The following is a 23,201-nucleotide window of genomic DNA, read 5'->3' as shown; positions in this document are numbered from 1 at the left end:
AATAATATGGCAGGCTTTCCACTGGAGTGTTAGACACACACACACACACACACACACACACACACACACACACATGCACACACACACACACTTCGCAACAGTGGCCTGTCCTCTGGCCAGAGCTGAATACCTGGAAATGCACGCCCTCCTCCAAGATTCAGCTCCCTTCTTCCTGCTCTTGTTCATGCTCCCGATCCCTCGGGCAGCTGTTTATTCGTAGTTTGTCTAGTGTGGAGTTGCAATTTGTGGGAGGGTTGGTTTGTTGGGAGCCCATTCCATTGGCCCACTGGGTATGCGTCTTCCTCAAAACTGTTTATCAAATAGGCAGGCAAGAGTTCTCGACCACAGCCCTGGTCCCCAGCAGACTTATAAAAGATCAAATGGAATGACATCTTGGAAAATCCTCTTGGCACGTTAAGTGTATAAGGGGGCAGTTAGACATGGGTAGGAAGTGACTAGTTTCCAAAGATGCAAATATGGCAAATGTTTTGAAAAAATATTAAACTCTTAAGGAACCGGAAACATGTCAAGTAGGGGAATCTTACTATAGAATGACAGGGAAACCATCTGGTCATTTCATTCATGACCCTGATTACTTTTATCTGTGAATCTGTAGGAAAAAAAAAAAGTGATGAGGTTTTCTTTTTTATTATTATTTATTGATTTGAGAGAAAGGGAGAGAGAGAGAGAAACATTGATTTGTTGTTCCACTTATTTATGCATTCAGTGGTTGATTCTTCTCTGTGCCCTGACCGGGGATCGAACTGCAATCTCTAACCAACTGAGCTACCTGGCCAGGGCACATGATGTTTTCATTGTGATTGAAAATCAGAAAAAGTGTAACTTGCTTTCTGGAAAATTTGTAGGTGGTATATTTGAACTGTGTGTACTTAATTTCTAAGAAAATTTTACATATATGAGGCTTAGATGTCTAAATCTAAAGCTTTAAGGAAGAGCAAACTCCCACAGGCCTCAGGGCACACTGAGATCTGCATACAATCTAAATTCATTCCTTTCCGAATTTTTTTTTTTTTTTTACAGAGACAGAGAGTCAGAGAGAGGGATAGACAGGGATAGAGAGACAGGGACAGACAGACAGGAACAGAGAGATGAGAAGCATCAATCGTTAGTTTTTCGTTGTGCGTTGCGACACCTTAGTTGTTCATTGATTGCTTTCTCATATGTGCCTTGACCATGGGCCTTCAGCAGACCGAGTAACCCCTTGCTCGAGCCAGTGACCTTGGGTCCAAGCTGGTGAGCTTTGCTCAAACCAGATGAGCCCACGCTCAAGCTGGCGACCTCAGGGTCTCGAACCTGGGTCCTCGGCATCCCAGTCCGACGCTTTAGCCACTGCACCACCGCCTGGTCAGGCCCTCTCCGAAATTTTAACTACAAAGAAAGTTCAGTAACTCCTTAAAGATAGGGGTTGTTTGTGTATTCAGTGAACATTACAGCACATCCAAGCAGCAAAACAATTTGTAAAATTAAGTATTTAGCCCCAGAAGAGATCCCCTCTCAAATTACTAAAACGGTATCCTTATCATTTAACTCTAGCAGTTCTTGCCCAAGAATTCTTCATGGGTGTTCATTCGCATGTGTAAAATTCTTCTTGTTATATCCGTTTTAGCCAAGTTGTTTGAGTCAGGGAGCAAGTCTAATTTGTGAACATTGGTGTCTGACTATCCATCCCCATAACAGAGATGGTAACTTTTCAACACATTCTGGCCATTCCTAGAGACTAAAGAATTAGAAAGCAGAAAGGCAGAATTTAAACTACAATCTACTGGCCCAAGCTCATCTATCAAAGCTGTGCCTTTAGAAATGCTCTATTTAATATTCTTGCCTCAGCTGTCTTGCCCGTGCAACTGATCCAGCCTCGTCGTTCACACCCCACTTGATCATGCTCACCAAACCCTTCCAACCCCACCCTCTTGCCTGGCCCACAGAGGCTGTCTATCAGCCCGTGGAGCCTCCTCCATAGCCACTGTCGTCATTCCCAGGTGTGGCCCCTCAGAGACATGCCACGGGAGCAGGCAGCCAGGGGCTCGGGCATCGGACCCTGCCTACTTCTCCAGCCCACGGCTCCGGGTGTCCCCCTGCCTGCAGCGCCCACACGCATGTGCGCAAAGCTGACCCCACCTATGCCTTTGTTCATGCCATTTCCTCTACCTGGACTGTCACCCGTAGACTCTACGGATCCACACTGGTCACCTCCACTGCCGAGCGGACGCCTGGCCTCGTCCAGAACCACACACTGCGCCCACCTCCTCTCTGGACTCCACACTGCTTTGTCCTGATTCTTTGCACACCCCCCACCCACCCAGCAGACCACAACTTCTTTGAGGGCAAAAGCGGGTCTCATTTCCATTCGTAATCCCCAGTCCTAAAAAGACTTCTGACCTACATTAAATGTTCCTTCCGTGTTTATTGAGGTAATGAAGGAACAATAAAAATAGACAAACATGTAGTCTTTCATTCAACCAGAAAAACAGGACAGTGGTTCCCTCTATGTAATTCATCCGCTCAGCCTCATACGGAACTTTCTCTGAACTAGAATTTCTCCAAGCTGCTATCCCTGACCTTTCTACCTTGTCCGTCAGTGGCCCTCAACTTCAAAGGCCCTGGCCTCACCCTTTCCTTTCATCCTTCTTTTCGGCAATATTCTAGATTCCAGACTCGTTGGGAGGAGATTTAAGGTATTATTTTGTTTCTTTAAGCATTTAGGGAGCTCCGTCTTGGTGCCAGGTATGGTGGGGATGTTCTTTGTTCTGCTTTAAAATTCACCCCTATCTCATTTAATTCTCACAACCTCATGAGGGGAACATTAACATCCATGTTTCTATAGATGAGAAGATTATGTAACTTGTCTGTGATCACATGCGAATGAGAGATGAAACGAGCATTTGATGGGCCACACGCTGAAGACGGGCTCTTTCCCTCCCTCCCAGCGTGCGGGATGGGGGGCACATAATCACGGCTGGTTTTATGTTCTTTCTGTAATAAATCGGTTCTATTCCACAGACCTGAAGTAGTTTTAAAACCACAGGGTCATTCCATCAAAATGGGTGAAGTTTATCTTTGATCAGAGATAAAGGCAAAGAAACTCCCGGCTTTAAAGTAAAACCACATAGGCCCTGGCCAGTTAGCTCAACAGTAGAGTGTCGTGCCAGTGTGTGGAAGTCCCGGGTTCGATTCCCGGCCAGTGCACACAAGAGAAGTGCCCATCTGCTTCTCCACCCTTCCCCTTCTCCTTTCTTTCTATCTCTCTCTTCCCCTCCCGCAGCCAAGGCTCCATTGGAGCAAAGTTGGCCGAGGTGCTGAGGATGGCTCCATGGCCTCTGCCTCAGGTGCTACAATGGCTCCGGTTGTAATGGAGCAACAGCCCAGATGGGCAGAACATCGCCTCCTGGTGGGCATGCTGGGTGGATCCCAGTCAGACACATGTGGGAGTCTCTCTGTCTCCCCCCTTCTAACTTTGGAAAAATACAAATAAAAAAAAATTAAAACCACATAGATGTAAAAGTAATTTTATTACCCAAGTCTGTTTTTCCTGTGTTTTGAAACTGTCAGACACCTGAGCACAGTGAGTGCAGAGAGGGAGTGAGGGCTGCCCCCAAGAGAGAAATCACAGACTCCTGAGTCTGACGTCACCTGCCGACCCATCTCAGAGAAATCTGTTCAAGGCTTAGATCCTTTGACAAAAACAACTCTTATTTTTAAAAATAGGAAGTCAGGGTTTTTCTTCTCTCTCCTGACAAGAAATTTCCATCCACTGGCTTGACATTTTACCTTTCGTTCAAAAGCTCAGAATGTTTTTGTATTGAAAACTTCCCAGGAAGTCGAGCGCCCTCTTCTCGCACTGAGTCACGGTTTTACTCTGACTAGGTAAGCAGCATCCTCAGCCTCCGACCAGAAGGAGCCACTCAGACTTCTGAGTTCGGAAGGAAGTGTGGTTAGTAAACACCTTGATTCGGAGTTCTTCTCTAGGAAATGGAAAAACAAAGCTACAATCCGAAAAATTAGCCTCCAATTCAAGTGACAACTTTGCAGCAAAAGATCAAGGACTGATCTGGAACTGGGCTCCTTCGTGTCAGAGGGGCCGGGTCTTAATAAAATTGCAGAGGGCTCCTGTTGAAAAGGAATGCAAAATCACCAATACATCTTTAAGGGCAAACACGGATATTTATATATTGCAGAAGAAGAAACAAAATCACACATTATAAATCTAATGAAGCTGACATTAAATAAATTTAATGAAGCTGTAGTTTTATTTGATAACAAACAAATCCTCAAAGTTGCATAATATTTTTATTAACAGCCTCCTGAGACAACTCAATAATGCTCCTTTTTCTACAGTTTTTGGCTGCATACCCAATGTAGTTGCTTCTTCGTATAAAGATTTTGTAAATTTTTTTTGTAGAGAGAATGAAAGTTAATTTATTGTGGGTTTTTTTGGCTTACCTGATTAAAATTCAGGCTTCTCTTCAACATTAATAGTTTTATTTAAGCTTCTGAACTCATTATTGTAATGTCATATAAATTTTTAAGGTTGTTGTCAAGTTTGTAGAAACTGCTCTCAAGTCTCTTTCCTATAAGAACTGTAACATCTAGAAAAAGACTTCCTTAGGCTACTTTCTGGCTTCATACAGTTCAAATCTTGGCTCTCCTCCGCTACCCACATGCTTTCAGTGTAAAAAGCGTTCTCAGATGTGTTCTTGTACCGGCGGAAAACTGGGTAGGCATAATAGCCAGGGGAAATATCTCTGGAAGCCCCTCCTACCCAGGACAGCTATTAATAGCCTATTCAAAGAATAGCTTATTCAAAGAAGTGACTGCAAATCACACAAATAAATCTTCAACTTTCTCTTAGCCTAGTCCCAAAATCCCCAGGGCCACTCCAAAGGGGTTGGGAGGAGCAGGGGACAGAACGGAGAGAGACAGCCGGCATAACTGATTATAGTTAGAATATCTTTTGCAGATTGAGCAAGGCCGCGTGGCCATGTGAATCTGCTTTGACTGTGACCCTTCCCAAAGCCTTAGGAGGGACCTGGGGAAAGGCCCTCCGTCCAGGCTGCCTTTGCTTCACTGTAAAAGCTACCTTTGGGCTCCCTAGTATTTTAGGCTTTTAGTCTCCCATTAACAATAAGTGGGGGGGGAAATGCAGGCGTTTTTAAAGTACTTCAATCTCCACAAACCCCCCTCCTATCAGCACAGTCGCAAGGTTGTCAAATAATTTGTGCAGGGTAGGAGCAGAGTCTGCTGAATACGGACATCGGGCAACTGGGTGGGCGGTTTTGCCTATATTGTCGAACTCAGGTTGGTAAATGGGCTCAGCGTTGCTAGTTGCTACGTAGCAGAGCAGCACCCAGAGCAAGCTCCCTGGAGCTCTTACTCTTTCTACTTTCCATGACTGCTTCCTACAGACTCTTTCTTCCCCCTAATGTAACATGTACTCATTGGAGAAAACATTTTAAGTATAGAGGAGTAGAAGAATTTTTTTTAAGTTACCAATGGTTGCATTACCTAGACACAACCATAGTATGATTGTAGTGTATTTCCATGTTTTATGGAACATAGAAATTGGAATTATTACATTAAATAAACCTATTTTTCCTTATTTTTTAAGGAAACATGTTGCTTGTCAAAAATATTTAAAAAACGTTGGAAAGTATGAAGAAACTGAAACCCACCTGTATTAGTTTCCTAGGGCTGCTGTAACCAAACACCACAAAACGGGCAGCTGGAACCATAGAAGGTCACTGTCTCGTAGCTGTGAAGTCCAGAAGTCCAAGATCAAGGTGGGAGCCAGGTCGGTTCTTTCTGAGGGCTGGGCAGGAGAATCTGTTTCAATCTGGAAGCCTCTCTCCCAGCTCTGGGGGTTCACTGGCCACCTTTGGTGTCCCTTGGCTTAGAGAAATATCGCCACGAACTATCTTCACAGGGCGTTCTCCTGGTGTGAGTATCTGTGTCCAATTTTACCTCCTTAAAATGACACCGGTCCTGTTGGATCAGGGGTTGACTCCAGTCCGGTGTGACCTCATTCTAATTTAACTAATTACACCTTACATTTCCAAGAAAGGTCACATTCTGAGGTACCAAGGAGTAGGTCTTCAATATCTGAATTTTGGGGGAATACAATTCAACCCATAATACAATTCCTCGTCCTCCCCAAGCCTCATGGAGCAAAGACAAACCATCCTCACTGCTTCCTGCTCCAAAATTCCTGGTCCACAGGACCTGGGAGCGTAAGACAATTGTTATTGTTTACACCACTCATTTCTGGAGGAACTAGTTACACAGAAGTAGTAACTAGAAATGTATGATTCTTAGTCTTTTCTGTTCTTTGTACCTTTAAGAATATATTTCTTACTGAAGTGAGTCACCAACTTCTTAGATCAAGAGGAAATGATAAATTGTTCATCTGAGATTTGGAGATTTTTCTTTAAGGAACAGAAAAACAGATCAACTACATTTCTAAACATCAGCGCCGTATGTACATAAGGAGATACTGCTTCCCCCCATAGGAAACATGGGGACACCCACGAGTCCTGGTAGAAGGAAGATAAAGTGACTCTTAAGGACTGGTGCACAGTTTACTGGTCTTGCCCAGCTAGAAGTACCACAGATCAGGTGAACATCAGAGTTTTAAAGATGCAGAAGACATGTGGCAGTGATCAGTACAGTGCACACTGAACTCTCACTTGGAGAAATGCAGACTGTCAGTTCTTCTGGACGGCGTGTCTCCCCCAGGCAAACAGTTATGCCAATATTAACAGATACTGGAACCAAATCAGTTTTACGTGGGAATCAAACATGACATTTCTTCTGAAACATGTGGTGCAAAAAAAAAAACAAAAAAAAAACAAAACAAAACGTTTTTTGCAAAATAGCAGCAGCCTCAGGAGGGACAGAGAGCTCAGGGAAGTTCTCCAGCCCAGTTGAATACTGGCCCAAAATGAACAGGTTGGCCTTAGAAACCCTTCGGGCTCATAAACTCCTCATTTAGAGTTTTTCACTTTGACAGCAGAGGCACATACACGATAAAGCACAGCTCTGCCGATGTTACAGTGTTTGTGGACCCCAAGTAGGCTGCGGGAGCAGAAGGAGCCACCAGCCTTCCAGGAGAGGGAATCATCTCTGCTTTCCAGATGTTTCCCTGTGGGCAGACCAGGACTAACAGCAGATGTCTCCATCTCCCGGGTTTCAATATAATCTCAGGGCTGGGAATAGATTCCGTTCATTCATTACAAGACAGTTTATTTAAAAAAAAGAAAAAAGCTTCTGCTTCCTGCTAAGGAAATTCAGGTCGGGAGAATCTATACTGCTCACAAAAATGAGGGGCTACTTCAAAAAGGAATGTGAAGCGGTCGAAATATCCCCTAATTTTTGTGAGCAGTATATTTTCAGATAAAAATCTCACAGATAACAAGTAACCTGACTGATTAATGCAAATGCAGGAAAATAAACATTCAGTAATGGTGTCAGGTCGGTGGATTATGGGGGATGGTCACGCAGGGAACCCAGACCCGCGAACTTTGGCTAGGACCGCCCACAACCAAGCGCGCCAAAAGAGGCTTCACAGGAACCCTTTGGGAAAAAGTGACCGTCTGCCAGCCAGTGACATTTCACCACGTCATATTAGCTTGACTTCCCTAGAGGGACCCCTTTAAATATCTCCCACGGGGTTTAATCCTTGCGACTTCCCTGGCCTCCATCTTTCCTTGGGGCCAGTGAACCTCGCTGGGTGGGATGCGTGCTCTTTCCTCAATAAAACCTTTTGTTATTCCACACTTCGTGGCTCCGGCCCCTTCCTTCCTTCTCGGCAGGGAAAAATACCTTACATTTTGGTGCCAAAACCCAGGAGGAGTTAGAAGTCCGCAAGGACTGCTCCTCTCCCCACCCCTCCGAGAAAGAACCAGGATCTCCGACCTTCCACCCACTTTGGCTCACGGTGCAGTAAGTCTCCTGCCTCCAACCTCCCCTCAGTTCTTTCCGCAGAGACTCCCTGTCCAAACCCATAGCTACATCAGGGAAGTCTTTTTCATCCGAGTGCATGTGCTTGCAAGACGTCCCAAGCATATCCACTTTACCTTTTCCGTCTGTGACCAGACCTTGAGTTTTTAGGACGCTAATACTCAAATCTGACCACTCCAAGGACTGAGGGCGGCCGTGGGGGCACAGGAATCTCCCTCCTTAAAGAAGAAACTGTTCTTCTTCTCAGCTGTGGCCAGGCCACAGAACCCACTGAATTAGCCTCCTGAAGGGACTTTCGGTTTTATCACCCTCACCAATTTAACTATCGCCAAAAAAGCTGGGAACTGATTGGAGATCTCTTACATACACAGCTCCTAATTATTCGCGCACCCATCCTTAATCTCTGTGCCGCCTGTTCCACTGTGCAGGCCTATCCTGGCCAGAGAAACCTCACCTAAAACCTCCACTCCTGATCTTTCCTTCTCCAAGGACTCCCAATTCTCTCTCCCTCCTGTCTGACCCCCGGGGGCGCCCCTCTTTCGGGACTTTTCTCTGGTCCCTCTGCGGACCTCTTTTGTGCTCGGTTCTCTTCCCTCTGAGAGCCTCCACCCCTCCCTCTGCAAAAAAAACCCTGTTTCTTATTCACCACTGCCTTTTCTCTTTCTCCTCCCCTGCTGGCCAGGGGCCCTTCCCTTCTCCACTGTGTCCTTAATTCTCTCCTCCGTCAGGCCATTCTCAGCTTGGCATTGGCTCTTACACCGGTTTTCAGGATGCCCAACCCCAATTTTATTGCAGGAAGTTCCTACCCTGTCCTACCTTCGGCTCCAGCGTTTCCTGCGGGATCTGGGTGCTGGGCTCCGCACGAGCCCCCCTCCTCTTATTTTCAACCCCCCAAACCCCTACCCGGGACCTGTGAATATGGCATTTAAAGTTTTTAACGGTCCCAACTAGTAGAAACAAGCCTGTTCGCCAGGCCCGCATGCAGCAGAAGGTAACGCTCTAAACCCCAACTATTGTGGCAACCCTGAGACCAGCAGAGCCACCAGCAGCTTGCTTTAAGTGTGGCAAGCAGGACCACTGGTCCCGGCAAGGCCCCTGCCCATGGCTGCCCACTGAGCCCTGCCCTGACTGCAAGCAGCCCAGTCACTGGTGGAGCGATTGCCCCTTTGGGCAACAGGCTTTTCCTCAGCTCCTCTACGTGGAGGACAAGCCACCCGAATGGGAGGCCAATCCAGCCAGGTGGGTGCATTGCTCAAACTCCTAGGACACAGCCTGGACTCGGAGAACCCAGGGTATGCTGCAACAAGTGGGTAAGTCCATCTCATTTCTTGTGGACATGGGGGCTACCTTCTCTGTTTTGCCATCACACTCTGGACCTCTAGTTCCCTCACAGGTTTCAGTTATGGGAATGGATGGGACCCCTTCCTTTCCCCTTTTTACGCCACTCCTGACATGCAGTTTTGCCTCCTTATAGGACCACTGGCAGTCGAAACCACTGGACTCCATCCATCTCCAGCTCACCAAAAGGCTGGACCCTACAAATCCCCCTATTACTCCTCTTTTTTATTTTATTTTTTTTCTATTTTATTTATTCATTTTTAGAGAAGAGAGAGAGAGAGAGACAGAGAGGGATAGAGAGGAGAGAGAGAAGGGGGGAGGAGCTGGAAGCATCAACTCCCATATGTGCCTTGACCAGGCAAGCCCAGGGTTTCAAACCGGAGACCTCAGCATTTCCAGGTCGACGCTTTATCCACTGCTCCACCACAGGTCAGGCCACTCCTCTTTTTAAAAAACCCTTACAGGACCGCATCCGCAAAGTTTCTCAACTCACAGCCACACAGATGTTCCTCCTCACACCCCTCAAAGCCACCACCTTCCGATCTCCCCCTCTCCACGACACCCCTAATCAGCAGGAAGTAGCCAGACGAATAAACGGTGCCCTTTTTTCTATTTAACACAAAAGGTCAGAATGTAAGGTCAGTGGATAATGGGGGATGGTCACGTGGGGAACCCAGACCCGTGAACTTTGGCTAGGATCGCCCACAACCAAGCGCGCCAAAAGAGGCTTCACAGGAACCCTTTGGGAAAAAGTGACCGTCTGCTAGCCAGTGAGATTTCACCACGTCATATTAGCTTGACTTCCCTAGAGGGACCCCTTTAAATATCTCCCACGCGGTTTAATCCTTGCGACTTCCCTGGCCTCCATCTTTCCTAGGGGCCAGGGAACCTCGCTGGGCGGGATGCGTGCTCTTTCCTCAATAAAACCTTTTGTTATTCCACACTTCGTGGCTCCGGCCCCTTCCTTCCTTCTCGGCGGGGAAAAATACCTTACAAATGGTACTATTTAAGGTTTTGTTTTTGTTTTTTGTAAAAAGTAATGAACATATTTGTTGGGGTTTAAAAGTTAAATATATAAAACTGTCATGTGCTTCTCACAATATTGTTATGCATATGTTCCTGGAGAGTTATGCAAAAATAGGTTTATAATGAATATATATTCCAAATCAGAAGCCTTTTAAAAGAATACTATGTGAAATGTTTTAAATGAAAATTTGCAAAAGACAGGTATCTATATTTTCATAGTAAATTTTCATATTTTAAAGTCTTTTTTTAATTTTTCCATTGATTTGAGAAAAAGAGAGAGAGAGAGAGAAGTATCAACTCATTGTTCCACTTAGTTGTTCCATTTAGTTGTGCACTCCTTGGCTGCTTCTCATATGTGCCCTGATCGAGGACGGAACCCATGACCTTGGCACACCAGGATGACACTATCCACTGGGAAACCCAGCCAGGGCCACTTTTTTTGTCTTTGAAGTCTTTAAATTAGGTACGTCTATCCTTTTACCTTAATCCTTTACAATGTCAATTTACTGGAAAAAAAAAAAAGACAATCATGCAATATTGTCTAACTTAAAAATAAAGTCATGGAGGCCCAAGGAGATTGGATTGTTTCAGAACATTGGTTTTTGTTTTAATTTGAAGGTTATATTAAGTGACAATGGCTTTTATAAATTCCAATTTTCCTCACCAGAAATCAAGGTAATCTTATAGCATTTACTTCTTTAGCTCTGGTTTCTTGACCTATAGGATGTCACGTGAATGTCCTACAAACTTCCTAATATCAGAATGTTCCCTGTTACGTGGAGGAAGCCAGTTGGAGCCAAAGAGAATAATGACCTCAGATAGATGCAAAGAAGAAAGTTTGGGGTGCTCACACTGGTGTCATTCAAATCCTGATTCCAGTGATGCCTAATGCCCCCTAACACTGCCATTCCTGAGATCACATAACTATCCTGATAAACTTCAAAACATTCTCTTCTTGCTACGCAAGTTCAAATGGATCTCCACCATTTGTAGCCAAGTCTTCACCATGACAACTGTTTAATGTACAACCTATATGGCTATAAATTAGGCATAATTTTTATAAAAATTGTTTCAAATCTCATACTGATATAACACTTCACAGTTTTCTAAACACTCTGATACACACAAGATCTGTTTTGGTATGCAAAAGTAATTGGGTAATGCTGGTAAAACTATTATCTATTATTTTTAAATAACAAAAAAAAATGTTTGTCACTAAAACAAAGAATCACTTAAATTTTGCCAGAGGGCACACAGCTAGCAAGTGCAAAACTGGAGTTCTACTCCAGTCCCTAACTCCAAATCCAGTGCCTTAAAGCCACGCCGCTGGTCTGCAGACTCCTTGCCTATTGCTGTCAGCGTCCTTGTACACACACTTACACGTGTCAATATTCTGGAGAGACTGGCTCTTGAAAGGAAACCTTTTCACAACACAAATAACTACCTTCTAATTGGTCTACTTTGTAGATGTGATTTTTTAAAATAGTATTTCCTTTAATGCAAGGTATACTTGTGCTGCAATTATTTTACTTACTAAAATATATATTTTACTAAAAGCTAACAAAGAATTAGTGACACCTGGTGGCAAAAACTTACAAATTCATGTGCTACTACTACCACCCTTTTTCAGTCGAAAGGCTGGTGCAAAGGCACATGGGCCTAGGGCAATGGCGCCAACACTAGCCCCCGAAATCACATTCCCAAATGGAGCTGGGGACCACCGCCTAGTTCCCCCAGGACACAGCAGAGAGCTCCACGCCCACCTTTCTAGCCCTAGAGCTGCTAACGCGCAGGCGCATCTGCCAGGTGCGGTGGGCGGAGTCGAGGGCCGGAAGTGCGCGAGCGGGGGGCGCCTAGTCGCGAATCCAGCGCCTCGAAATTGCCTGAGGTCCCGCCCCCGCCTGCAGGTCCCGCCCCAGGCGGAATTTGGCGTGGCTGGGCAACCGTTGAGGACGCCGCGGACGCGCTCTCTGCTCCCTTCAGCCAGCCGAGTGTAGCTCCCACCCCTCGCCCTGGCATCCTCCCTTCTCGCCCGCTTTCTTTCTGGACAACTCTCCTCGCGTCCCGGAATCCCTGCCCTTGCACAACGTAAACCTCCCCGGTTCCCATGACGCCTTAGCGTCCACCTGCTGCTGCGAAGCCCCGTTCCATCGAAAGCGAAGTGCTTGGACTCCAGCCGTGCTTCGACGGCCTCCACGTTGGCTGACCGCGGCTCTCCGACCATGGGCACCCACCTGTACACATTCTCCAGCCGGCCCCGGGCCGTGCCCTGCCGGCGCCGGCGTTACCGGGACAACCTGATGGAGCCGTGAGTGAGCCACCAGCCCTGTGGCCCCGCCCACCCCCACCGGCCCCTTCGCCCTGGTAAAGCCTGCCCGTGCTGCTTTCCCTCCGCCACGCGCTGCCCGAGTCAGCTCCCCTCCAGGGCTCTCGCGGCGTGGTGGGGTGCAGGCCGGAGGGCGTGGGGACCTCCGTTTGTTATCTTACAGGGGTAATGGGTGGCGGATTTATTTCACAAAGTTTGAGTCAACTGATGTTTATTGTTGGCCAACTAAATGTCAAGCACCTTTCTAAGGGCGTTGACATACATTTTCTAACCGAGTCCTCAGGGCTTGGTTTGATAACATCACCGTGCAGATAGGGAAACAGGTACAAAAAATTGTCACAAACGTAAATGGCATGGCCAAAAGGGAGCCACACCGAGTCTTTGGTCAAGAATCAGGCGACCCTTTCATGCTGGACCCCAATCATTACATTAATATGGCTTTGCTTATATTCAAATATCCATATTTAGAAAGGGCCGTGATCCTTACGGTTTTCTTGAAGTTCTTTTGATAAGCCTCAAATTTTGGAATCAGCAGAACTTAACAATGAAAGTTACGTGGAAGCAGGAACCTTTGTGTCTTTTGTCCAATTAGAACCCTGCCTGAGACATAGTAAGCACTCAATTCAATTGCTAAATTATAACTCATGATGCTTATTTCAAAATCTGAGTCCAAATTCATAATTATCTCATTCTGACAAATAAAGACTATTTTTTTAAATGAGAGGAGGGGAGATAGACACTCTCTATCCATGGGCAGACTGGGGCCCTCGCTGGAACCAGTCCAGTCATGGCTACAGAGAAGGAGAGGGAGAGAAGGGGAGAGAGAGGGGGACAGAAGCAGATGGTTGCTTCTCCTGTGTGCCCTGACCAGGGATGGAACCCAGGATGGCCGCACACTGGGCTGACACACTATCCACTGAGCCAACCAGCTAGGGCCAATAAAGACATTTTTAATAAGAAGCACCTATCACTTTTAAGGAAACCAAAATAGAAAATTTAAACTTAGAGGAGGACTATTTATATTATAAAAGGATTCAATTTCAAAAGGTACTCCTTCCAAAAGCACTTCTGGTGCCTTTAAATAGTTACAGACACAGGCCGAGAAAGAGTCGTTGGAGAAGGCACAGAAGAACAATCAGAAGAGTATGTCTGTGTCACAGTGTTTAGAGGTGGTGGAGAAAAGGGAGGGCTTCAGTGTGGAGCGGCCAGCTGCTCTGAGCACTGCTGGGAGGAAAAGTACAAGGAGCAGTGAGTGCAGCGTGCCGGAGTGCTAAGTCATGTGAAGTCGGGTTATCCAATTGTGGTTTCAATATATGATGAATAAGCAATTCACTACCCTTCTCAACGTTGTCTCTGACAGAGTCCTGTTATTGGTATAGATTAGTATTTGGTTTCATAGCCCTAAGTAGAATACCATTTAAAGCACTTTGAGTGACAATATCAGCTGTATTTTTCACTATTGATCATTAGGCTGCAAATTAAAATTTTGTTAATATTGAAAACTATAATTTAAAAAGATCTTTGAAGTTAAAGAACAATGAGAAATTTAACTTGTTTTATTTCATTAAGCCTGATTCTATTTATGTAACTTTTCAGTCCTCGGATTGAACTTTTGTCAGTTTTTGAAGTCAGGCCCCTTGTCAACTTTTAATGTTAAGAAATGTTTTACAGCCTAAGCCCAGCCCTGCCACTTCCTAGCAGACTCCTTTTTGAGTGGACTGCTATTTCCCAACTTGAAGCTTATTGTGAGCAATAAATAAAATAACATATGAAGGGCCTGTCATAAAATAAACATTGTGTAAGTGGTAGCCTTTGTCTCATTTTTTGGACTGTGCTAAAACAAAAATCTATTTCTTTAAATATTTTCATCTTAGTCTAAGTCTTTTTAAAAGTGAGTTGACTTTGCCCTGACTGGGGAGCTCAGTTGGTTAGAGCACCATCCCGACACGCCCAGGTTGTGGGTCTCTTCCCCGTCTGGGCACGTGTAAGAATCGGCCCATCTGGGCATAAATAAGCAGAACAACAAATTGGTGTTTCTCCTCACCCCCCCACCCCCGCTTTCTCTCTCTCTCAAATCATTCATGAAATAAAATTGTATAAAAATGAGTTGAGCCTGACTAGGCAGTGGCGCAGTGGATAGAGCATAGGACTGGGATGCGGAGGACCCAGGTTTGAGACCCCGAGGTCACCAGCTTGAGCGCGGACTCATCTGGTTTGAGCAAAGCTCACCAGCTTGGACTCAAGGTTGCTGGCTTGAGCAAGGGGTTACTCGGTCTGCCGAAGGCCCACGGTCAAGGCACATATGAGAAAGCAATCAGTGAACAACTAAGGAACCGCAACGAAGAATTGATGATTGATGCTTCTCATTTCTCTCCATTCCTGTCTGTCTGTCCCTATCTATCCCTCTCTCTGTCTCTGTAAAACAAAAAAAAGTGAGTTGACTTCCTAGTTAGTACCATGTATTACGCGGCTGTTGAGAATCTGCTCTTTTACAGAACGGAGGAGCCTCCACCCTACGGGAACATCATGTACGACAGGCGGGTGATCCGAGGCAACACGTACGCTCTGCACGCCACGCCGGTGAGTCCTTCCCCTTCCCGTCTGCTGCAGACCGAGACCTTCACACAACAAAAGAAAAATGGATTCTAGAAAAATGAACGGTCTTATATCTGTTAAGGAAATTGAATTTCTGATTTTTTTTTTGAAGTTGGAAAAATAAGATGTTTTTTATTTCCAACCTCTCAAGCCAGTAAAAGATCAAATATGGGGTGTTCCAGAAAGACATGGCCTTGGGGTAAATATTGACATGGAAACAGGGAGGTATTTATAGAATCCAGGTAAATACATTTTGACCAACTAAAAAAGCCATAATTGGTTAGTAGTGAGAAAGTAATATGCAAGGAATCTAGGAAGTCCTGAGGTAGCTTTAAAAATTTGAACATGCATTATTCTAAACCTGCCAACTGCTTTTTGCCCTTTTATTCTGTAACTGTCAACCTTTTTTCTTCTCTCTCATTTGCTCTATCTCTTTTTGCTTATTCATTTCTTATATCCCAATGGTGGGAGTAACATAGAAGTATAAATATAATGTCCTTTGTGACATTTCTTAAACCATCCTTTTTATGTAACACATTCTGCATGAGCTCTAATCATAATTATGATCATTGAATACCTGGTAATTTGTGTCATTAAATAAATTTATGTATTTAAGGAAGAAAGTATAACTTAACACTCAAATATATTATTGTGGTGGGAAAACCCTTTTTAAATTGGAAGCTAAAGACAAAACAATTGATCAGGTCCTATATGTAACTGAAAGTCCCTTAAAATGCAATATTGTGAATTTCTTGATTTTTTGGTAGGTAAAGAATTTTACAGTACTTTTTTTTTCTATTTTAACCACTGATAGAATTGGGTATAGATTGAAGACTAGTGTTTTGAGCTTCTGCTTTCTACAAGTCACAGGGTGGGGATGTTTGTGTTTGCCAAACTTGAAAAGGCCAGAACCAAAAAAAAAAAAAGAAAAATCCCATGTTGCAATATTCTGTTCCCACTGCCAGAGCGGGCTCAGCTCTTTCCTGGTCAGATGAGGTCAAATGGAGATTTTCTTCGGAGTCACTTCCAGAAAAAGTTGCTTGCAGTTTCCACATATTTTCAGTGAGCAGATGATGGTAATGCTACAGCTGATGCTGATGTTCAGGATGATAACAGTTTCTTCCATGCATCATAATGAGAGGCATTGTGTATGCCTGTAGTGCCCTGGGTTTAGACCTTCAATCCCTTTCTCCTTAATCTCCATGAGCCTCCATTTTCTCATCTGGCGACCAGGGAGCGAGGTGTGTTGAAAAGACCAGCTTATCTCCCAAGTGGAAAGGACAGGGAGAGGGACAGACTGTGAGGGGCTAAGGAATGGAGGACACGAACTAAAAAAGCTGACTCATCCGTGCTGGAGGTGGCCATAGCTCGAATTTCTGATTTTAAAGTGTCCCCATTCCCCAAAGAAATCTCCAGGCCCAGGTAATTTCCCTGGAGAACTCTACCCAACATGTGCAAAAGAATGTGCATCAGTTCCACACAACCTCTTCCAGAAAATCAAAGAGGACGGAATACTTCCCAACTTACTTTATGAGGCCGATGGCCCTGATTCCCAAATCAAAGCAAGTAATAACAAAACTCTAGGCCAGGCGCTATCGTGGGAGTGTACGTACAAAACCCTCAACAACACCCGAGCAGATAGAATCCAGCAATGCATGGAAAGAGCTACATGCCGTGATCAAGTGGGATTATTCCAGGGCACAGCGGTGTCCCAGCATTTGTGAGTCGGTGTCATCCACCCTGCCAACAGGTTAACAAGAAACATCCCACGGTCGCCTTTGTTGATGCAGAAAAAGTATTTTAACAGAATTCAATGCTTATTCATGATAAACACAGCAAGTTAAGAATTGAGGAGAGCCAGTGGGTAAAGCGCTGACCTGGAATGCCAAGGTCGCCAGATAGAAACCCTGGTCTCGCCTGGTCGAGGCACATGTGACAAGCGATCAATGAACAACCGAAGTGACACAACTATGAGTTGATACTTCTCACTTCCCCCACCCAATAAAATCAATAAATAAAATCTTAAATAATAATAATAATAAAAAAGAACTGAGAGGGTTTCCTCAACTTGATGAAGAGCATGCAGCTCATATCATAATGAATGGGGAAAAGGGACTGCTCTCTCCCCTTAGACGGAACAAGTCGAAGGGCCTACACCCGTCACCCTTAGTCAACATAGTACCAGAAGTTCCAGCCAACGCTAGATCCAGACCAGAAAGGAGGAAGGAAGACTGACCCTGACTGCAGGTGACATGATTGTCTACATAGAAAATCCCACTGAATCTACAGAAAGACCTAGAACTAATCATTGGGTTGGGCAACATCACAGCATACAAGATCAAAACACGAAGATCAGTCATATTTCTGTACACTGGAAAGGAACACGAAACAAAATGTAAAACGCAATACCATTTACAGTCACTTCAAAAACCTGTAATGCCTCGATATAAATCAAAACACACGTAGGGCACGCAGGATAAAAATCACAAGATGCTGATGGAAGAAACTAAAGACAATCTAAAGAAATGGAAAGACATACCAGGTGCACGGATTGAAAGACTCACCATTGTGAAGATGTGAATTCTTCCCAAATTGATCTAGAAGAATAACAGTTTCTATCAAAATCCCAGCAAGATTTATGTAGAGCTGGACAAGCATAGTCTAAAACTTATATGGAAAGGCAAAGGAACTAAAATAGTTAAAAACCATTTTGGAAAAAAAGAATACAGTGGGAAGAATTACTCTACCCTATGTTAAGACTTATCAAATATGATAGTAGTAATTGTATCAAAACAGGGTACTACTGGTGGAAGAATAGATACAGGGACCATTAGAACAGAATAGAGAGCTCAGAAATATACCAGCACAATACACCCAACTAATTTTTGACAAAGGGATGAAAGCAGTTCAATGGACGGAAGACAGCTTTTTCAATAAATGGTATTGGAGCAGCTGAACATCCATAGACCAAAACAAATTAAGTGAACCACAACCTAAACCTTACACCATAAGCAACAGTTAATTCAAATGGATCCTGAGTTTAGATGTAAAATGTAAAACAAACTTTTAGGGACAAACCTTCAGAATCTAGGACTAAGCAAAGAATTCTTAGGTATGATATGCAAAGCACTGCCCAAAGAATGAAGATAATAAATTGGACTTTATGAAAATTTAAAACTTGGTAATGTGAAAATCCTTGTAAAAGTACAAAAAACAGCCCTGGCCAGTTGGCTCAGCGGTAGAGCATCGGCCCAGCGTGTGGAAGTCCCAGGGCACACAGGAGAAGTGCCCATATACCTCTCCACTCCTCCCCCTCTCCTCTCTATCTCTCTTTCCCTCCTATAAACAAGGCTCCATTGAAGCAAAGTTGGCGCGGACTCTAAGGATGGCTCCATGGACTCCGCCTCAGGTGTTAGAATGGCTCCAGTTGCAAAGGAACAATGCCCCAGATGGGCAGAGCATCGTCCCCTGGTGGGCATGCCGGGTGGATCCAGGTCTGGCGCATGTGGGAGTCTGTCTGTCTGCCTCCCTGCTTTTTACTTCAGAAAAATACAAAAAAAAAAAAGTACAAAAAGCTACAAACTGGAAGAAAATATTTGCAAGCCACATATCCAACAAAGGTCTTATATTTGAAATATATAAAGAACTCTCAAAAGTAAAAAAGTAAAAATAAAAACCAATCCAATTCAAAATAGTCAAAAGACATGGCCAGATATTTTGCCAAAGAGATTTGGATGGCAAGTAAGCACGTTAAAAAAATCAACATTATTAGTCATTAGGGAAATACAAATTAGAACCACAACTACATACCTGTTATGCCATTGCTATACACTATTTAGAAATGCTAATAATTTTTTTTTTTTGACAGAGGCAGAGAGAGAGAGAGAGGGACAGATAGGGACAGACAGACAAAGGGAGAGAGATGTGAAGCATCAGTTCTTTGTTGTGGCAACTTAGCTGTTCACTGATTGCTTTCTCATTTGTACCTTGACAGGCATGGGGGGGAGCTACAGCAGAGAGAGTGACTCCTTGCTCAACCCAGCGACCTTGGGCTCAAGCCAGTGACCTTGGGCTCAACCCAGCGACCTTGGGCTCAAGCCAGTGACCTTGGGCTCAAGCCAGCGACTTTTGGGCTTAAGCCAGAGACCATGGGGTCATGTCTGTGATCCCACGCTCAAGCTGGTGAGCTCACGCTCAAGCCAGATGAGCCTGCGCTCAAGCCAGCAACCTCAGGGTCTCAAACCTGGGTCCTCTGTGTCCTAGTCGGACGCTCTATCCACTGCACCACCGCCTGGTCAGGCTAGAAATGCTAAGTTTTTAAATAGTGGTAACAACAAGTGTTGGGGAGGGTGGGGAGCAGCTGGACCTCCTGTCCATTGCTGATGGGGATGCACAGCGCACATTCACTCGGGAACTTTTTTAAGTAGCTACCTAAGAAAACCAGCAAGCACTTACTATTTGCGTCCTTAGATGTTTATCCCAGAGCAATGGGAACTTATATTCACATATTAACCTGAACATGAATGAACATTCATAGCAGGCTTATTCATAATAGCCAAAAACTGAAAACATTCTAGTGTCTTTCACTAGGTAAATGCTTAAGCAAACCTGGTCCATCCATACAACCAAGTGCTACTCAGTAGTAACAAAGAGGATTGAACTGGCAATACATGTAACAGTCTGCCGGGATCTCAAGGACATTTCACTTAGTGAAAAAAGCCATTCTTAAAAGATGACATACAGCATGATTCCTTGTATGGAAGAGCCTCAAAAAGCCAAAGCTGTAGGGATGGAGAACTGATGAGTGGTTGCCAGGGAACAGAGATGAAGGTGGCACTTGGGAGAAATACGCAGGAATACCCAGAGGAGCCCCTTTGTGTTAACAAAACAGGCTCTATCTCAACTGCGGTGGCAGCTACCCACATCTGTGTTAGGGACGAAACCACATAGAACTGTGTATCCACAGACACAAGTCAACGCGTGTAAAAAATGAAAACTGAGTAAGATCTGTTAATATTTTACTAGTGTTGGTTTCTTGATTTTTATGTTATGCTACAAGTGTATAAAATATATATACTTTGGAAAAAGCTACCATTGTAAAAAGCTGGGTGAAGTGTACCAAGGACTCAATCTACTATTTTGGCAACCTCCTGTGAATTATTTCAAAATAAAACTTTAAAATTTTTTAAAATTAGAACCTGAAAGAGTTAAGTTAGGCATTCTGTTCCTTGTGTTTTATATTACCCCAAATCTTTCAAGAGCTGAAATGGATACAGTTATGGCCCGCTTAACAACAGGGTGTGTTCTGAGAAGTGCCTTGTTAGGCAATGTTGTGCGAACATCACAGAGCGCACTTGCTCAGACCTGGACAGGACAGCCAGCCCACACCTGGGCTATCCGGAATAGCTCGTGGCTCCTGGGCTACAAGCCTGCGCAGCATGTTATTGTACGAAATAAGATGAGATTAAATCAAGCACAGGAGAAAATGATGCAATCAGAAACACAATAAACATGAGATGCATGGGGCTGATTGAGGCCACACAGTACGACACACTGTTTTATGACAAACATTTTTTTTCTAAGTAGAAAGAGTACATTCTAGCCTGACCAGTGGTGGCACAGTGGGTAAAGCATCAACCCAGAACTCTGAGGTCGCTGGTTTGAAGCCCCAAGGTTGCTGGTTCTGAGCACGGGTTCATCAGCACCAGGTCGCTGGCTTGAGCAGGGCATTGTCCACAGGACTCAAACCTCGCCAGTTTGAGCCCAAAGGTCACAGGCTTGAGCAAGGAGACACTGGCTTGGCCCTGGTCAAGGCACGTACAAGAAGCAATTGGTGCAAAACTAAAGTAGAAGCAACTATGAGTTGATGCTTCTCATTCTCTTTCCCTTCCTGCCTCTCCCTTTTATGAAGAAAAAAAATGATAAAAATATAGTATGCCAGCCCTGGCCGGTGGCTCAGTGGTAGAGCATCCACCCGTTATGTGGAAGTCCCGGGTTCGATTCTCAGTCAGGGCACACAGGAGAAGCATCATATGCTTCCCCCTCTCCTTTCTCTTTGTCTCTCTTTTCTCTGCCCGCAGCCAAGGCTCCATTGGAACAAAGTTGGCCTGGGTGCTGAGGATGGCTCCATGGTCTCCGCCTCAGGCGCTAGAATGGCTCCTGTTGCAACAGAGCAACGCCTCAGATGGGCAGAGTATCGCCTCCTGGTGGGCATGCCAGGTGGATCCCATTTGGGTGCATGTGGGAGTCTGTCTGCCTCCCTGATTCTCACTTCGGAAATTAAATAAATTAATTAAAAATTAAAAAATATATAGTGTGGTAAACACATAAGCCAGTAACAGCCTTTTATTATCGTTATCAAGTATATACTCTTATACAGCGGCATACTGGGTTTGTTCACACCAGGGTCGCCATGAGCACGAGTGATGTGCTGTGCCACAGAGTTGCAGTGGCTACAGTGTCACTAGGTGATAGGAATTTTTCAACAACTTTATAATTTTATGGGACCCCCATCATATTGTTGACCAAAAACATTATTATAGCACATGACTATAATTCTCTTTCATTAAGAAAATGAAAAAAAAGCATATTTATAATAATGTAGCATATATACACAAAGAAAAGAAAAGTTCCCAAAATGATATTAGTTAATTAGAAAAATAAAATTATAGGTGATTTTTTTAGTGGGGGATAAAGTGGTTATTTTATCTTATAATAAGAGGAAATGGCAACTATGTAGGAGCTATTCTATATCAGACATTGTCTTAGGCTTGTTACAGTATCATTTGATTTGTTCCTTACAACCAAAGCCTTTGATAAATGTCATTAGTATTTCCATTGTACAGATGAGAAAACTGAGTATCTGAAAACTTAGGTTATTAGTTCAAGCTTTACTAATCCTAGTAATTAATAAACTGAGGAGTTGGAATTTGAGCTTCAGAGTCCATGCTTTTGTTTCTACTATGATAGTGTTACATTAGAGAAATAGTATAAGTGCATGGTATCACCACAACTAAAAAATATATATATGCATTTAAATGACAGTAGCCATTGCCTTAGGGATATGTGATTATAGTGTTGTTGTTTAAAAAAAAAAAACACTTTAGTGTTACTACATTCTCATTTTAAGTAAAACATTCTCTTTTTTTTTTTTTTTTTTAAGTTGGAAACGGGGAGGCAGTCAGACAGACTCCCGCATGCGCCCAACTGGGATCCACCCGGCACGCCCACGAGGGGGTGTCGCTCTGTTGCAACTAGAGCCATTCTAGCACCTGAGGCAGAGGCCACAGAGCCATCCTCAGCACTTGGGCCAACTTTTTGCTCCAATGGAGCCTCAGCTGCGGGAGGGGAAGAGAGAGTCAGAGAGGAAGGAGAGGGGGAGGGGTGGAGAAGCAGATTGGCGCTTCTCCTGTGTGCCCTGGCCGGGAATCAAACCCGGGACTCCTGCATGCCAGGCCGACGCTCTACCACTGAGCCAACCAGCCAGGGCCAAGTAAAACATTCTCAATTCTAATTTTAAATATCAAGAGTCTTTTCATGCATAGTATTTTCATGATTTTCCACTGTTTTCATATTTGCCTTGGGATAAGACAGATTAGAGAATGATTTCAAAATGAGATACATAAACAAAATCCAAGGACCTCCAAATAGTGCAAACTGCTCTGAATAATTACAGGATTATTTTGGGGGTTTTTTGGTTTGTTTGTTTTTGTATTTTTCTGAAGCTGGAAACGGGGAGAGACAGTCAGACAGACTCCTGCATGCGCCCGACCGGGATCCACCCGGCACGCCCACCAGGGGCCACACTCTGCCCACCAGGGGGGCCATGCTCTGCCTCTCCGGGGCGTTGCTCTGCCGCGACCAGAGCCACTCTAGCGCCTGGGGCAGAGGCCAAGGAGCCATCCCCAGCGCCCGGGCCATCTTTGCTCCAATGGAGCCTTGG

At 44.5% G+C, this 23,201-nt stretch overlaps 1 protein-coding gene across 1 annotated transcript in view; it reads left to right on the top strand.

Annotated features, from left to right (window-relative positions):
• Positions 1–12,275: 12,275 nt before the first annotated feature.
• RSPH3 (radial spoke head 3) overlaps positions 12,276–23,201 on the top strand; it is a 38,327-nt gene continuing 27,401 nt past the window's right edge. Inside the window, exons 1-2 of the mRNA XM_066248400.1 lie at positions 12,276–12,646; positions 15,160–15,244. Of these exons, the coding sequence (XP_066104497.1) occupies positions 12,561–12,646; positions 15,160–15,244 (171 nt within the window). The 5' untranslated portion in view covers positions 12,276–12,560. The remainder of the gene's footprint in view (positions 12,647–15,159; positions 15,245–23,201) is intronic.

Source organism: Saccopteryx bilineata, chromosome 12 (genome assembly GCF_036850765.1).
Source record: "Saccopteryx bilineata isolate mSacBil1 chromosome 12, mSacBil1_pri_phased_curated, whole genome shotgun sequence".
In the NCBI taxonomy this organism is placed as follows: Eukaryota; Metazoa; Chordata; class Mammalia; order Chiroptera; family Emballonuridae; genus Saccopteryx; species Saccopteryx bilineata.
The sequence above is the reverse complement of the archived record's forward strand: the minus strand, read 5'-3'. Positions and strand labels throughout refer to the sequence as shown.